Source organism: Coccinella septempunctata, chromosome 4, assembly GCF_907165205.1.
Source record: "Coccinella septempunctata chromosome 4, icCocSept1.1, whole genome shotgun sequence".
NCBI classification, from domain to species: Eukaryota; Metazoa; Arthropoda; class Insecta; order Coleoptera; family Coccinellidae; genus Coccinella; species Coccinella septempunctata.
Window position 1 is genome coordinate 12,118,452 of NC_058192.1, and position 17,501 is coordinate 12,135,952.

The 17,501-nt window shown below is 32.6% G+C and overlaps 5 protein-coding genes and 1 non-coding gene across 9 annotated transcripts; 4 read left to right on the forward strand and 2 right to left on the reverse strand.

Moving 5' to 3' along the window:
• Positions 1–1,779: 1,779 nt before the first annotated feature.
• On the forward strand, positions 1,780–5,433 carry LOC123310927 (sentrin-specific protease-like). Of its 2 annotated transcripts, XM_044894640.1 has the most exons (7): positions 1,780–1,968; positions 2,023–2,129; positions 2,249–2,334; positions 2,394–3,207; positions 3,638–3,965; positions 4,038–4,261; positions 4,344–5,433. In XM_044894640.1, the coding sequence occupies exons 2-7, from the start codon at positions 2,062–2,064 to the stop codon at positions 4,651–4,653; spliced, it is 1,830 nt and encodes a 609-aa protein (XP_044750575.1). In that variant the 5' UTR covers positions 1,780–1,968; positions 2,023–2,061; the 3' UTR covers positions 4,654–5,433. The 2 variants fall into 2 exon arrangements, with proteins under 2 accessions (XP_044750575.1, XP_044750574.1); XM_044894639.1 differs by having other exon boundaries at positions 1,780–2,129.
• A 979-nt stretch (positions 5,434–6,412) lies between these two features.
• Positions 6,413–8,583, reverse strand: LOC123310928 (protein Mo25). Its single transcript, XM_044894641.1, has 5 exons — positions 8,438–8,583; positions 7,762–8,363; positions 7,543–7,707; positions 7,386–7,490; positions 6,413–7,182 (listed from the first exon to the last, which is right to left on the reverse strand). Exons 2-5 carry the CDS (start codon positions 8,317–8,319, stop codon positions 7,000–7,002), a joined length of 1,011 nt encoding a protein of 336 aa, XP_044750576.1. The 5' UTR covers positions 8,320–8,363; positions 8,438–8,583; the 3' UTR covers positions 6,413–6,999.
• Positions 8,584–8,793: 210 nt separating this feature from the next.
• LOC123311176 (sorting nexin-20) lies at positions 8,794–10,052 on the forward strand. The gene is made up of 3 exons (XM_044894985.1): positions 8,794–8,992; positions 9,058–9,500; positions 9,557–10,052. Exons 1-3 carry the CDS (start codon positions 8,977–8,979, stop codon positions 9,866–9,868), a joined length of 771 nt encoding a protein of 256 aa, XP_044750920.1. The 5' UTR covers positions 8,794–8,976; the 3' UTR covers positions 9,869–10,052.
• A 337-nt stretch (positions 10,053–10,389) lies between these two features.
• Positions 10,390–12,266, reverse strand: LOC123311174 (S-formylglutathione hydrolase). Of its 3 annotated transcripts, XM_044894980.1 has the most exons (6): positions 12,136–12,266; positions 11,728–11,885; positions 11,461–11,666; positions 11,169–11,408; positions 10,892–11,114; positions 10,390–10,678 (listed from the first exon to the last, which is right to left on the reverse strand). In XM_044894980.1, the coding sequence occupies exons 2-6, from the start codon at positions 11,773–11,775 to the stop codon at positions 10,496–10,498; spliced, it is 900 nt and encodes a 299-aa protein (XP_044750915.1). In that variant the 5' UTR covers positions 11,776–11,885; positions 12,136–12,266; the 3' UTR covers positions 10,390–10,495. The 3 variants fall into 3 exon arrangements, with proteins under 3 accessions (XP_044750915.1, XP_044750916.1, XP_044750917.1); XM_044894981.1 differs by lacking the exon at positions 12,136–12,266 and having other exon boundaries at positions 11,728–11,918; XM_044894982.1 differs by lacking the exon at positions 12,136–12,266 and having other exon boundaries at positions 11,461–11,687; positions 11,728–11,873.
• An 876-nt stretch (positions 12,267–13,142) lies between these two features.
• LOC123311175 (mitochondrial nicotinamide adenine dinucleotide transporter SLC25A51-like) lies at positions 13,143–15,009 on the forward strand. The gene is made up of 2 exons (XM_044894983.1): positions 13,143–13,528; positions 13,632–15,009. The coding sequence occupies exons 1-2, from the start codon at positions 13,376–13,378 to the stop codon at positions 14,355–14,357; spliced, it is 879 nt and encodes a 292-aa protein (XP_044750918.1). The 5' UTR covers positions 13,143–13,375; the 3' UTR covers positions 14,358–15,009.
• A 626-nt stretch (positions 15,010–15,635) lies between these two features.
• Positions 15,636–15,707, forward strand: Trnae-uuc. Its single transcript has one exon. It is a non-coding gene; the product is annotated as a tRNA-Glu (tRNA).
• The last annotated feature ends 1,794 nt before the right edge of the window (positions 15,708–17,501 follow it).

Below are 17,501 nucleotides of genomic sequence, written 5' to 3' on the forward strand. Positions count from 1 at the left end.
TTCGGTGTTTTATACGGAAAAGGGTCGAAAAAGGGTAGTCTCCAAGGGGTGCAAGTGAAGTTTTTTACGGATTATGAATCCTGAATAGTTGACCATCGTCTGAGTGAAAATCTCATCTTGAAACTGATAAAAACATAGAAGTTATGGTCAGCTGACTGCGCCGCTTCCTAGCGCAAATTCGGTGTTTTATACGGAAAAGGGTGGAAAAAGGGTAGTCTCCAAGGGGTGCAAGTAAAGTTTTTTACGGATTATGAATCCTGAATAGTTGACCATCATCTGAGTGAAAATCTCATCTTGAAACTGATAAAAAAATAGAAGTTATGGTCAGCTGACTGCGTCGCTTTATATCGCGAATTCGGTGTTTTATACGGAAAAGGGTCGAAAAAGGGTAGTCTCCAAGGGGTGCAAGTAAAGTTTTTTACGGATTATGAATCCCGAATAGTTGACCATCATCTGAGTGAAAATCTCATCTTGAAACTGATAAAAACATAGAAGTTATGTTCAGCTGACTGCGCCGCTTCCTAGCGCAAATTCGGTGTCTTATACGGAAAAGGGTCGAAAAAGGGTAGTGTGCAAGGGGTGCAAGTAAAGTTTTTTACGGATTATGAATCCTGAATAGTTGACCATCATCTGAGTGAAAATCTCATCTTGAAACTGATAAAAAAATAGAAGTTATGGTCAGCTGACTGCGTCGCTTTATATCGCGAATTCGGTGTTTTATACGGAAAAGGGTCGAAAAAGGGTAGTGTGCAAGGGGTGCAAGTAAAGTTTTTTACGGATTATGAATCCCGAATAGTTGACCATCATCTGAGTGAAAATCTCATCTTGAAACTGATAAAAACATAGAAGTTATGGTCAGCTGACTGCGCCGCTTCCTAGCGCAAATTCGGTGTTTTATACGGAAAAGGGTGGAAAAAGGGTAGTGTGCAAGGGGTGCAAGTAAAGTTTTTTACGGATTATGAATCCTGAATAGTTGACCATCATCTGAGTGAAAATCTCATCTTGAAACTGATAAAAAGATAGAAGTTATGGTCAGCTGACTGCGCCGCTTTATATCGCGAATTCGGTGTTTTATACGGAAAAGGGTGGAAAAAGGGTAGTGTGCAAGGGGTGCAAGTAAAGTTTTTTACGGATTATGAATCCCGAATAGTTGACCATCATCTGATTGAAAATCTCATCTTGAAACTGATAAAAAGATAGAAGTTATGGTCAGCTGACTGCGCCGCTTTATATCGCGAATTCGGTGTTTTATACGGAAAAGGGTCGAAAAAGGGTAGTTTGCAAGGGGTGCAAGTAAAGTTTTTTACGGATTATGAATCCTGAATAGTTGACCATCATCTGAGTGAAAATCTCATCTTGAAACTGATAAAAACATAGAAGTTATATAGATTAAACTTCGCGCCTAGACGATTTCAGTTCAATTGATCGAAAAAATATATCGAACAAATTCATTTTTCCAACGAATTGTTCGAATTATCAAATTTATATATGCCAAACATCAAATATTTATATTATTTCCACTACTAATCTCATTTCGTAATGCAGAAGCGATTTTTCGGCGAAAATAATAGTAGGGGTACGCCACTGGCGGCCGTCGCCGCTTCGGGTATCTTCGGGATTCTGTCAGCTAGAAATTGTCAGCCAACTTCACACCGCTAATCTAAAATTGAAATGCATATATCACTGAGGGTTGAAAAGAAAAAAAAAGAAATATTCTCTATGAAATTTTTATATTTGTCTATGTATTTCACAGAAAAAAAATGTTTAGTGTAAAGAAAATTACAGAATAAGCAAGTACGAAGTAATTTGTGAAATTAACAGAATAAGCCAGTATTGTGTTATAAGTGATCTAATTGTTGAAACAAGCACACATTTCAGTAGGAACTGCCTTACCTAAAAAGTTACAAAACTTGCTTCTCACATCTTTTGAAATGATAAATTTCCATTATAGAGACATATCAACTGAAGGTGTGAATGCGAAACTTGGAAAAACATTACGATACTAGGTGTTTTTTCTTACAGGATATCTATGAACTATACAGGAATTCGATATTCTGTATAATGGATTTTTTAAATTACATCAAAAGTTTGTTTAGTTTCAACTTTCCAGAACCTTTGAAGAAGAGGAGGTGAGAGTGGTTCCATAATTTTGTCATTACATCTTGATGCCTTGATCATTTTTTTCATTTATAATTCCTGAAGAGAATCATGTGTACTATGATAATTCATGTTGTCGAATTTGTTGTAGGATTACAGATGATTTTGATGATCTAGACTTATTTAGCAGTCCCAAATTCAGGAGAATTCAAAGTCCCATTCGTAGAGAAATGGATGGTGAGTATTTCAACACAATTAATATAGAATACATTGTAAATTTTTCTGATTTTCCCCAGATATTTTAATTTCCCCTGATGTTATCAGAAGACCAATTAGAAATCTAAAATCTCCAAGGAATGCAATACCGAAAGAAATTATTATACTTGATGATGATTATCCCAGAAATGAACAGAGATTCAGAAAAAAATATACTTCAACTCCTGCAGATGCAGGTTTGAGAGAAGACGATGAAATCAAATTTGTTGGTGAATACAAATCATCTGATAAAAAGAGAGATTTCCAGAAAAATAGTTGCAGATTTGTAAAACCTCTTTCCTTATTTCATAGTGTTCTACCAGAAAGACGAAATAGTTGTAGAAATATTTCAAAGTCATTGATGAATGGTAATAATAATGGCAATAGGCTTACACAAGTATCTTCATATACAACCAGATTGGATGATAAAAAAGAATTTCAAAATCTCTTGGAGTCTCATTTATCTGCAGAAAATAGTTACAATGACAGTTCTCAGTATTTCACTCCAAATAGCCGCTTGTCTAAGTATGATTTCAGCAGTAGAGGGAAGAAGATTTTATCGTTATCACGGCAGAATTCCCGAAATAATTCTGGGGTAGGACCTCTCATTGACCTCACACATGAAGACCAGAACGGAAGTAGTTCATCTGGGAAGTTATCTGTGAGGGATAAAATAAAAAAAGTTCTGAGTAGTTTTGATGATGAGCCAGTGGAAATTCCTGATTCAGAGTCTGATTTGGAAATTTTACCTAGGCCTCCTACTCCAGAGCCTGATATCAAGGTAGAACCTATCAACTCCTTCCAAAAAATTGTTGATACATCCTATGTTTCCAATCAAAAATGGTTGGCAGATCTGTGAGTACCAAGATTTTCCTTAAATAATCCCACTGCATTATGCAGTTAAAATATTTATCGGAAAGATTTGTTGAAAAATTGGAAATTCAGAGAATTCTGATGTGAAAGACTAGTCTAGGTGCACTATTGTAGATGTTGTTAGAAAACCAAAGAATTGAGCGATATTTCTTGATCTGCGGTAATACAAGAAATAGTTTCCTCATATTTTTTGTATAGTGCTTTTCTGTTCAGCAAAAAAACATTTCTATGATAGTGAAAACATTCATTTTGAAACATTTCAAAACTGACAATAACCTATTCTCCTAAATTTATTTTCCTGTTTAATTATAATACGAAAATCAACTAAATGGGTATTGTGTTAGCATACTTTTATGATAGGTATTTCTCCAAAAGTGAGATTGTATTTGCCAACATCTCTGTAAAATTTCAGGGTCGAAAGTCATAGGAAACAGATTGAGGATAGAACCAGAGATATAAAACATCTTGAAGAGTCATCCAAGAAGTTGAATGAAATAAATAGGGATATAAGAATAGGAAATCTTACAAGACAAGTAGATAGATGTCTTCAAATAAAAGAAGCTATTTTGCCTATCGAGGTAGAAGAACCAGAATTACCCCAACTTACTCCACAACAGTATGCACTGGTAGACAAAGCATTTAAAGGAAATCCTAATGAAGTCCTGGTGAGAAAATTCAACTTGAACATTACCAGAAAGGATATACTTACTTTAGCTGGCTTGAACTGGTTAAATGATGAGGTAAGCAAAATTTTCAGTGTAAAATTTGGAAGGTAGATAAAAGGAATGGATTGAAAGACAAATTCTTTCTAGGTGATAAATTTCTACATGAATCTCATCATGGATAGAAGCAATACAGGAAATGGAAACTACCCAAAATCATATTGCTTCAACACATTTTTCTATCCAAAATTGCTTAAGGATGGGCCAGAGTCTCTAAGAAGATGGACACGAAGAGTAGACCTCTTTTCTATGGATATCATATGTATACCAATTCATTTGGGCGTCCATTGGTGTATGTCCATCATTGATTTCAGGTAGGTACATAATTTAACAAAGCGATGGAATTTCAACAACGAAAGCATATTAAACCATTCAACATATGTTAATTTTTAACAGGAACAAGTCAATCAAATATTATGACAGTATGGGCAGCAGCAATCAAAAATGCTTAAATGCCCTAAGGAAGTACCTTGAAAGTGAACACATGGACAAAAAGAAAACTGCATATGACACTAGTGAGTTCACTGCAGAATGTGTGAGAGATATTCCCCAACAAATGAATGGCAGTGACTGTGGAATGTTTTCTTGCACATTTGCAGAGTTTTATTCCCGCGACGCCAAATTTACGTTTAAACAAGATGATATGCCCTACCTTCGTAGCAAAATGGTAGTTGAGATCATTACTGGAGAACTTTTAATAAAATGAGGTAATAATACATTTTTTATGGCAGTGCATGATGAAAAAATGTAATTTTGTCAGTGAGTTATGGTGATAACCCCGAAAAATTCTACTGGAGTTATGCTGTGCAAACTTAAATACTAAGAATTCAAACTGTATATTTATCGAGTAATTTTTTTCTTGGATTTAATTTTTTATACTGTATGTTGTAGGTACTGAAGTATTTATGTGTTTATACTGAACAAACTCATTATTTCAATTCTAAATAGAAGCATTTAACCACCTCTGAAAATTATCATTTCACTCTTCATTCGAGTTTCACTTCATAAAAATATGGTGCAAACTTTCAAATATGAAAATTGAGTTATAAAAAAAGAATAATCACACTGATAACCTTGAATTTCTTGAAGGAAATGTAATGGCTAGAAACATGTTCTTTAAAATCACTTTCTTTATATCAAAGGGTTTTTTTTATAATTTGAGTTATTTTCATTTGTATATGATTTCGACAAATTGTGTCGAATAGTATGTTACAGCAGAAAATCTTCTTTTTTTCCTCAAAAAAACATGTTCCTGACAACTGTGGAGCTCCTCGTTTAATGAAACTGGCTACAACCATTATATTTTCACATTGTATTTCAAAAAAGTATGTTTTTAGTTAATTTCATCTATTGCGAGTTCAAATATTCATTCTCATTCCTTATAATAATGAATAATATATGTAATACCTGATTAAATGTTGACCTTTCGGTAACACATTTTGTCTTTTCAATTACTGTTCGAAATAGATGGACATAATTTGCATTACTTTGTGTTTTAATTATGTAAGAATGTTAGTCAGATACACATTTAAATTTAATGTTATTCTTAGTGCTGGTTTATTCACCTATCGTTAAGGTTATTGAACACTTTAACTATAATTAAAAAAACTGGCCCTGATTGTTCAGAAACATAATTTGCCCAGTATCTCTTGAGTAACTACCAAAACGATGAATGGTTATGAATATACCCAAATCCAAAGGTGGTCCTTAAGTTTAACAAACAAAACTTTATGAACAATTCATGAGGATGAATGAACCAGCCCTTATTGTGTTAAAAACATCGATGCACAGACTCCTATATTTTTGGTGAATAAAATCAAATATGTTTTCATACTTTCAACTGAATAAACAACAAACAATGACCAAAAATGAGTGTTTATGGGGTCAGTTTGTAACACCTGGATGGGAGGATTTGAAATTGCACTGTTGGATCATAAGAAGTAACTGAGCTGTCTTACCAGTTCCAATAAATGTCCCCATTGACCATATTCAGTGAAAAAACGAACTCTCAATAGATAGATTTTATTCATCTTTTCTCAGAACATTAAATACAAATTTTAAATATTTTTCAATACAGGATATATTTGGAACATGGGTGAAAGAAAAGCTAGAAAGAACGAGGTGAGGTCTTATATCAATCAATGATATCTACTCAAAAAGAAGTTAAATATTTAGGTAAATAAACTCAAATTATCAATAATTAAATATACTAAATTGAACCCTACAAATTATCAGGTCTTTTATCATAAAATAGCTGTTTAGGCAATTAGCTTCTCAAATTATTAGGAACTTTGTCCTGCTTATCTAAATGATTCAACTAATTGTACAATCACTGCTGTCATCAAATATAAATCAACATCAATAACTTTCTGAATTCTTGCAGCCACTAATTGACATGGATTCAAAAATTTAAACACTTTAGCAGGGCTGAAAATGATTGAATTCTAGAAAAAGAAAAAACCAAAAACTGAAAATAATTTATTGAAAAAATGGAACATGATAGAATGGATATAAAGAATTACTACTAGCAATGATAAAAGTGTTAACATCTGCCTATTGTAGAGAATAACTCAAGAGGGCCCCTATTGTTTAAAGAGTAAAAGGTACTGAAGAAGACAATAATTTTTACTGAAAGGAAAGATAATGATACTTTACGGTATAAAATTAAATATTAAATATTGTAACATTACATAAAAGAATGTTCTTTTTTTTTTCAAAAATACCTAGTAATTCATCTAGATTAGCTGCATAGTACACTAAAATTCAAAGACTTTTTCATCTGGAGCTATTATATATAGAAATATGTTGAATAAAAACCATGTTTAAAATAATCGATATAATACAAGATATAACCCATCATTGAAGATAGCACCAAATGCACATAAACACTTCAAGAATCTTTTGATGAGATCGCAAGCTTAAAGTGTGCATCTCACAAATTGAAAAATTAGGGGCCGACAATAATTTCACTCAATTCAACTAAAAGGACAGCAGTGATACGCCGATTCAAAATTCATAAAAGGCTGATAGGTCTAATTATCAACTCTTTAATTTAATGTCCAGTGGCTGGCCTAAGTTCTTGGATCTGACGGATAAGGTAGGCTTTCTCGTCATTGAACTGTTCATCTTCTGCTCTATCAGTATGGAACTTCATCAAAAAATCTACTAGTCTTTCTTGATTCCTTAATAGAATATCAAGGATTGGCTTTGGTTTGTTTGGATTGGCCACAAATACCTAGAGGAACACAACAAGAACTTTGTTAGAAAATATTTATATGAAGGAAAATTATGAATGCAATAAAAAAAAATTCTAAATATTCTGTTTTAACATTAGCGTAAATTTTGAATTGGCATAATTTACAAAGTTCATCCTGAAATTCCACTGCTATAATATTGGATATTAGAATGATGTAGAGTGCATCATAAGTGAATACATACTTTGAATACATGGAAGGCTTCAAACTGAATATTACGGGAGCGTTCTTTCAACATATTCATCATTAGTTTTAGATTATCTGGATTAGAAATATACCTAGTCATAACCTGAAAAATATGCAACTCTAAGAAAACATTACACAACCTTAAATAAACTCACAGTAAAATTGTGTCGGTCAAGAAGAAGTTCCCCTAATAATTTCAAACTTTGTCTCCTGGTGACATAATTTTCAGAATTCAAGAGACTCTGGTAATGTTCAAATACTTTGTCATAATTTGTTTCTAAGAAATCTGCACACACAACCTTGTGTCGGGTCAACAATTCCTAAAATAATAACATTTACTCATAAATCCTTTGGGTAAGCTCATTTCAAAATACCTTGAAAGTGGAAAATGCATCTGATGCTATATCAAAAGTGGAGACTTCAACATAACGGAAGAAATTGTAAAAATCATCTGAATACAACATTATCTTTGCAAGAGCCTCATATCGAGCACATTCCCTCAGCATGGTGCCACAATTCAAAGCTATTTCTTGATGTTCATATCCTGTCATGAGTGTGAATAAAATCTCAGGCTTCGTACAGATATATTCTACAGTTGGCGATCTGGTCCCAATTTGCCTTCTTAAGATATTATTGAAAACTTGTGCCACATCTTTCTTGCCCTCAAAATCAATTCTGTTCAAATTTTGAATCAGCAGGAGTAGGAGATTGCTGTTGTATAATTCTTGGGCAAGCTGCGCTACTATAATATCTGTTTGGGGCTCTGCATCCGATGTTCCATAAAGCATGTTCTTAATCAAGACCAAATTTTTGCTTACATCTTCCTGTGCTTTCTCAGCCTTCTTATCTCCTTTTTCTAACGAATTCACTGCCTCTTTGAGCGCTTTCACCACATCAGCAGGACTTTTTTGTGACTTTCCAAATAAAGGCATCTTTGTTTATGATATTCTAATATTTTATACAGTATTTATAACACCTAGTGACGTTTTCAATAAAATACGTGTTAACTTTATTTTATCTATAAGGATTTTATTTTGAGTATACACTCACGTTTCCATTTGAAAAGATTGAAATCAATCAACAAATTTTTCTACTCATCACTTATTTCGTATTTGTTTTGTGAACAGATTTTCTTCATTCACATTTGACAGCTCAATGGATCGAGATGTTCCTTCAGACAATGTCATTTACGTCATTGTATAATCCATGCCAACTGCAAGGATGCAATTCCACCAGTAAATGGATTGATAGAAAGTTTTTTAATTTTTCTGTATTTAAAATTTAATTTTGACCAGTTATTAAATAGAAAAAAGCATTATACTCAAATTGAAAATAAAATCTTATGAAGGTCTCATTGAAAAATTAATAAATTATAATAAGAAATAGAAAATATCTATGTATAATGTACCTAAACATAGAGAAAAGTGAAGTGAATGATTCATCGCGTTGTTTGTAAATGTAAAATGTAATTTTCATTTGATATTCAAACATCGTCCTACAATTGTATTGTTTTTAAATTTTTTTTGGTAATATGCATTTGCAATAAGTTCTTCGTTATATAAATAGATTGTTGAAGATTTTTGGGAATCATGACTCAAATATCAGGTAAGTGCTTATCATTCTATCCTGTTTTATTAATATATGATAATAAAGTACTTTTCCTTTATCAGGTAATGACAGAAGTAATCTCGTTTTCGAGATTATTTCTGCTAGAATACACGAGGAGGACAAAAAATATGTTGTATATAATTTACAAGTGAGACACATAAGTGGGTTTGATGATTTAAGCCCCTCATTGATTGAGAGGAGATATACACATTTTTTGAGTTTATACAACTCGTTGAAAACAGAGTATCCAGAAATGATGTTGTCAATAGAATTTCCTAAGAAGGTTTTTCTGGGTAATTTTGATAATTCTCTCATTTCCTCAAGAAGCACTGGTTTTGAAACTCTGTTGAAACATGTTAGTTCTAACACAAAATTGAGAAATTCTAAATCACTTCTAGTATTTCTGCAAGAACCTGAACTGACCAAAGCTAAAGATTTATTAGAAAAAAAAGAATTCAATAATGCATTTCCAGTATTAGAATCTATTTTCTTGCTTCTAAATAAGGTAAGTTTTTTAATTTCATAAAAATGCTGTTTAAATATTTGAATCGATTATTCTAGGTTTTTACTGACAGATCACCAGCTGTGCTTTTGTCTTTATGCAGACTTTTAGGATGTGCAGTAGAAGCTGCAGGTATTAAATGGAGAAAATGGGCAGAACTAGCATTGCATCGTTATGAAGGTGTTAGTGATAGTGACCTCTTACCCTTATATGTGCCATTGATGCAATTATGCTTGAAATACGATTTAAATAAGGAAGACCTAGAAAAGAGACTATTGGATTTAAGTAAAACCGGATTTGTAATTAATGAAACAAGTTCATTGTTGAACGAAGTTGAAAAGGTAGAGAAAAAAATATTGAATTTAACTTGAACTTTTTTAATTGACTTATGCATATAAGGTTACAAATTACCATTACCATTGGTATATTGATTTTACTATTATTATGAAACTTAATGTGATAAATCCTCGAACTAATGGATATGTGAGTTATATAGTATTCAACTGTAAATAACATTTGTTTTATTGATTGGAAAATATATATTTATTTTGAAAATATGTTTTTCCATTTTCCTAATGAATACATTAATGGAATTTCTTGATCAAATTTGCAAATTAAGGAATCAAAATAGAAAAATTATGCCTATAGTTCACTCGACAAATTTTAACATTTGTATTTTTCAAAATTAAACAAGTTTGCCCCACAACTTTATCACAGACCAATAATTTGTGTCTTCTAGTAATGGATTCATGCAGCTTACCCAAGAACTACAACCTCAAATGGGGAGTCATGCTACTGGCAGATGTGATCGTTATCTGCCAATAGTTCTTGGGAATGCTGCATGATCCTCCAAATTATAATTTATTTTATAAGGGAAAAAAAGAACAATTAAAATAGAAAATTGTTTTTAATATATGTTCAGACAAACAAAACTAATCATTTTGAAACAAATAAACACATTTTTACACATCTTGTTTTTCTCTGAACTTAAGAATTTTTCAGCTTTGAATATATGACATATGATATTTAATATGTTCCCCAATAAATGATGAAATGAAAAAATAACTATGATCATAACCTTCTCTGTTGTTGAACCTTATGGAAATATTTTTATTTTCACAATTTTTCACCAAGTTCTCGGGTAGGAGCTGGCCATCCTTGAGAAACTTGTCAGATGAACCCTTGAATGAGAAAAATATGTTACTGGGAAATCTTAGTACAGGAAAGTAAGTTATAAAAATATGGTTGAGTGTTCGAAAATGTCCTTAACTAGAATGATCAGCCAGGCACATTATGTAGTTAATCACAATTTAATTTGAATATTTTTTTGCTTTAAATTCTTCATAGAAATCCATGACATTTTCTTCTATTTAAACAATTCACAAACTACACACCTGTTCAATAAGGATTGGAAGAATCGGCCCCTTATATTCCCTTGAAAGTTCTGTTGCATCCCAATCAGCCCAACCTGAAGTTTCTTGTGGTCCCAAATAACCGCTAAACGCCTTTATTCCCCATGGGCATTTACTCGGGTTACAAATGGGGGAAAAAGCAGAAACAGATTTGTAAAGACCTGGATTCTTCAGTGCACAAATAAGAGCACCATGGCCACCCATACTGAAACTCATTACTTTTCAGTATACGCAATTTGTTTCCATTTACTACATTTACCTGTGTCCCATAATTGATTGTTTGTCATACAGGACATTAAAATTCGAGTTGATAATATCCCTGAGTTCCTTAGTAACATAGCTGTACATATTATAATTTTTTTTCCATGGTTCTTGAGTTGCATCCACATAGAAGCCAGCCCCTTCACCAAAATCCCATGAATCTTTATCACCAGAAATATTCAATCCTCTTGGCGAAGTATCTGGATTTACAATGACAACTCCATGTTCAGATGCATATCTTAAAAATTCCTATGATAGAGAAGGAAATTATGCCATGTCATGATTTTTACCTTTGTGCACCAGCTTTTTCAATGAAATTAGATTCACTACAGGTAAGTCCAGATAACCAATAAATAACTGGTAATTTGTTCTCTTCATGTTGAGGTGGCAAATATATACCAAATTTCATGATACATCCTAGAGTTTTAGATTCGTGGGAAAACACCACTTGGGTACCTTCAAAGGATTTGCATCTGGAAACCTCAACGAGAGACATCTGAAAAAATTTCAGATTTTATTGCACATTATAATTCTAATTGATTTTGTGAAATACTCACTATGTTCCGAATAGAAAAATAATTTGTGAAATTCCGATGGGTTCTCATATAATATTGTATAATTGAACTGGACCTTTTATTATCTTTTAAAAAGTTTGAACTCTCAGGAGCATGACCCTTTGTAAGGTTAGATTCAAATCAGAAAATGAGTGAAAACACTAAGAAAAAAAGACATTAGGTAGTAGATACCATCTAGACCAAATATGTCTTTGGCTCCCATATGTACGAATATTCACAATGAATTCATACAAATTCATTGTGAATTCGTTATACAACTACAAGCTAATTGAAATTTGAAATTTTACTGAGAAATTGGCGGCTGCGATAGCAGCCACATTAATTTTTTAGTAGAAGCACAAAACCTTCTTTAATGTGAAAAGAATGGTGTGTTAGAAGATTTATAAATACCTCTTCTTAGTTAATTAGTTACACCTCTTCTTAGTTCTTAATTTATTGTAGGGGGTGGAAAATAGCGGAAAATTTATTTCTTTGGTAGGTTCTGCTCTCTGCTGGTTCGCATCAGTAAAAATTTTAAATTTTAAACTCATCTAGTTCATTTGCGGCTAACATTCGAATTGATTGAAATTGATGAAAAAATTGATGACAAAAATCTGAGGTGGGCGCTAAAGTAAACAGGAGCCGAGTTAAAAAAAAAATTGTCTGGCAAATATTTGTTTTAGGTAGTCTAGTCAGAGACTCCCGAGTAGTTCTGATTTCAGGACTCAGGATAACTTTGCCAATTATTGTTAGCAAAAAGATTATTACAAGAATAAATATTTATTTATTTAAACAAGTTTCAAGACGTTTAAACAGTTTAACATGAGGCAGTGGGTTCAAGCCTTGTTTATATAACCCCCTATAAACAAGGGTTCAAGTTCCGCACAGAGAGGCACTTTTTCTAGAATTAATGATTTGTATTCATTCATTGCTGTATCCCGTTGCCGGGAATGAATCTACAAAAAGACGAAAAAAGGGAAAAACAAAAAGAAAAGAAAGAGAAAGGAAAAAGAAAAAAAAAAAAAGGTGCGAACAGACTTAATTATTAATTTTTCCAGATTTTTAGTTTTATATTGTTGGCTATTTGAGGAAATAACGAGAAAATGAAAAAAAAAATGATTTCAAAATAGGTCACAGATATCAGACAGAGATATCCATAGAGAAAGGGAAACTTGTTTCTGGAGATATCTCTGATATCAGAGAGCAAAGAGTTTTTCGAATGAATCGGTGTTATTCATAGACCACAGATTAGAGAGAATGTAATCTGTAATCTGTGTCATAGACCTTATAATACTTTTATTACTTTTATTAGGTCTATGGTGTTATTACTCCTCTATCTACGTGTTACTCCAAGAGGAAGAGTAAAATGGTTCAGTTATTCTATGCTTACGTAAGAAAAATAAGGTTATCAATAGTATTCTATGTCTACGAGTTCATGGAATTCTGACTTTTTATTTTTACCTTTTATAGTATTTCATGATTGAGATGCTGAAAAATTGAAAAATATTCTGACAAAAATGAATCTTCACGGCGTCTTGAGTATTTCCTGCCAAATTTCGAATCAAATCAAATTCCATTATAAAACCCAAACATCAATAAATTACCAAGAAAACATTGCATAACCTCAATCAATTTAGCTACACAAAAAATAATGAGTACTTCATCTGATGGATTAGAGGTATCTAATTCGCCTTATAATGTGCCCATACAGAATGGAGGTTGGCGTGAATTCGCTTGTGGTTGGGGAGCAGCAGTTATCAATGTGGGATGCACATATCCTATCAATAAGATGATTTTCAGACAAGTGAGTACAATGAATATTTGATAATTATTTATCATAGACTGAATAAGATAATTAGATCTATGTTATTTACTGGCCTGTATTTTCTAAACGAATTTGCTTACAGATGTTACATGGTATAAACATTTACAATGCGTTTTTGGAACTCAAAAGTGAAGGAATGTACTTTTTATACAGGGGAATGTTGCCCCCTTTGTGCCAAAAGACATTTTCCATGTCAATCATGTTTGGAGTATATGAAGAAGTTAAACAACCTCTGATTGAAGGAGGAATGAACAAGTATGCCGCTAAAACTACTGCAGCATTAATATCTGGTACTTCAGAAGCAGTTTTAATGCCATTCGAGAGAATACAAACATTGCTGAGTGACTCGGGTTATCATAATCATTTCAGGAATACCTATCATGCATTTAAAGTAATAGGTACCCAATATGGATTCAAGGAATATTATCGAGGTTTGACACCTATTTTACTCAGAAATGGACCTTCAAATATTGGTTTCTTTATCATACGAGAAGAATTTCAGGCAAAAATGCCAATTTTTGAATCCAAATTGAATAAGACTTTAGCAGAATTTATGTGTGGTGCATCTATAGGCTTATTATTATCTACAGCATTCTATCCTTTGAATGTTGTCAAAATAGCTATGCAGTCTAAAATAGGTGGTGATTTTGAAAACTTCTGGAAGGTGATGAGACAAATATATCATGAGAGAGGTGGAACAATCAGAGGTATATATAAAGGCATCCATACAAATTGTTCTAGAGCATTTATAAGTTGGGGTGTCATGAATACAGCTTATGAACATTTGAAAAGCCTCATCTGCAATTGAAGATTGGTAAAGCAACATGGCAATTATGTTCCTTTTTATAGCAAATTTTTCATGATAGACTAAATTTTAAATTCTGCTTCTATTAGGAAAATATGTTTATTTATTTGTAGAACTTTGCATGGAACAGAGTTTTTAATTTAAGTTGATATCAGTATAAATAGAAATGAGGAAAGTTAATCAGTTGATTATATTTTAAAAGTTAGTGCATTATTTTTTCTGCACATTGTTCATTTCTGCCTTCTGTTATCATAAATGAATAAGTTGATGCTCAGGGAGAGGAGTCTTGTTGTGACATTAGTCCAATTCTTTTATTTTAGTTGATTTTACTGCAGGAAAAGTCTTTCCTTGTACCTTTGATTTTCCTATGACATGCAAGTATTTAACTATCAGAATTTCGAGTGTGAGTAAAATTAAGGCCGATTGTACTCCTAAGTGAAAAACAAATTAATGAGTTCATGTATAATTAATAAATTCAAGTGGGTGAATGTATTTTATTCATTCAATAGTGTTCCTTCAAAATTTAGTATGAGATATGTGAAAAGAGTATGAACCTCATATTTTTGTTATACCCAGTATATTTGTGTACCTAAATACCTATGTCTTGGATAGACATAGGTACCTATGACTTTGAATAAATTGTTTTAGCCACTGACTTCATTTATTTATGGTGTATATTCATGCTCACCTACTTTTCTTTGAAATCTTCGAGCAATAGTAATTCATTTTGGATTTATATGAATAACGAAAGTTATTTAAAAAATTATGTAATCAAAATCGAAAGATAGTACCTAGTTCACTTCTGATAATGCTGGAAATGAGAGCCATTTATGTGGAAAATATTAATTTTTCATAATCCTGGGAGAATATCTTGAAAAAAGAAGGAGGTTAATATTATTTTTATTATTTTAATAACAAAAATGTCTGGCCTGATAGTTAAGTTTGATTTGTTAATAAATAATGTGGATGTGCCAGCAACCACTTCGGTAAGAATCTGATAGATGTCGCCTTGGTAAAGATTAGTTTGTTTGGTTTGCTATGAGATGTCTCTACTTATCATAAATCTGAATTTATCCAAATTTTTCTTCTCTTATAAATAAAGTTTATCGTCAACAAATCTTAGATCAAATGAAATCTTAAGTTCATTGAAATCAGGATGAAGTGTGTGTAGTATTCTGTATTCGCAGATTATAAAATGAATCAATTTATTGAAATGAAATTCGTTATGGTGTAGCGTTACTCTACCTTTGTATTTACTATTATTGCTCTCTACCGGTACAGTCCGATATGGTCTAGTGGCTAGGATACCTGGCTTTCACCCAGGAGGCTCGGGTTCGATTCCCGGTATCGGAATATAACTTTTTGGTATTTCCTCGATCCCCGATTTTGAAAAAATATACTACGCCTGTGTCTTTTTCGGAAATTAAATTCATATCTAGAATTTTCATTCTATTTGGAACATAAAATGTGTCTGTGCTTTTTCTCTAGGATGTACCACTTTTCAGTGAAAAATTTGAAACCGTTTTGAACAAAAAAATACTCGAGTAGAGTTATCGATCAATTAATTTTATTACATCAAAAAGTTCTTAGGGTTTTCACTCCCAATCTCTGAGATTGGGAGTGAAAACCCTAAAAAGTTTATGAAGAAATGCAGAATCCTCCCAGAATAAATTTCAATCGATACATCAAAAAGCTTTTCAAATCATAAGGATTGTTTAAAATGGCCGCATTCAGCTAGTACCTATACAAGACTTACAGCTTACAGGAGTCCCCTAGAAGGTATATATTCTCCTCTTCTGCCGAACTCTTTAAAAAACATCAGTCTTGTATTGTGTTGCCTGTATATTGGAATCTTGGAAATGAAGCATTTCCGGACAGCCCTAAAGGACGTTTGGACTCAGCTGTACGAGGAAGCTTAGCCTCCCTTGCCTTCGCTGACGAGCCGCCCTTGGCTACAATTTTAGAAGTAAAATCGCTTGAACTACTATAAAAATAGGTCTGTAAAGGCAACCCGCAAGTTGCGCCAGAATATCGAGCACATTATAATTAAAATATCATTAATAAATCAGATATACTCATAATCGCAACCAAAAAGAGAAATAATGCCGAGTTGACTTCCATATCGTAACATCTCCCTGAAAACGGTGACATTTCATAATTATGCTTACTGTAACTTTCGTTGTTGGCTACAATAATGGCGCAGAAATTAAGATACAAGCTGATAACACAAATTGTCTCCAGTGGGTATCCTGTTTCACTTTTTTCGTCGCATTATAAACATCAATTACACGTTTTCTAATCGTTGATACGTTTGTGTAATCGAGATAGGTTGTTAAAGGGCAATTATCTGGGGTAGGACGGAATTACTGGTTGTTTGGGGCAAGATTTCAAATGGAGATTGAAAGGAATTCATGTAATTTGTTCAAATGGTGACAGATATTGGAATTTTGAAATTTGAAACCTCGCTTCTTCACCTAATCATCTATGAATAAGGTCTAGCATATGTAAATGGTAGGTATTCTCGAAAAGTATTGGATGCTTTTGAAGCATCAGCATCAGCGATTCGTCAATTTTTCTGAGAAAGTCGAAAAATCATCGGATAAAAGAGTGCATGTTTGCCTTGCTAAGTTTCACGAAAGTTTTACTATAAAAATGAATATTTTAATCAAATCAACACATAAGTAGAGACTCTTTAGAGCAATCCCTTACATATTTCTTAGTTTTTAGACCAAACAGTTTGGTCCAAACTATTACAGTTCAATCAACGTAAGCATTTTTCGGTGCTCTCAAGATGCGTCGGTTTGCTCAGAGGTGGCGATTTCCCACTGAATCTGCTGTTTTCATCTCTTACCTCTCTCACTCGCTGCTTACGAGTATTCAAGAATAAGACATTACAAAATAAATGTTAACCAAAAAGGATGCTCATTTTTGAAGTAGGTTTAACTAATATTAGCCATTCGCTACAAAGCCAAAGATTCAAAAACAATTTTGAATATGTAATTCGATTTGGAATTTGTGATAAAGAAGATGAATACAATTAAGAATACAATTATTGGAATAACAATTAGAACACAATATGAGATATATATTCTGAATCAGAAAAAAAATAGGTCTGGAATACCTACCTCTGTAAAAAAAACAAAGGGT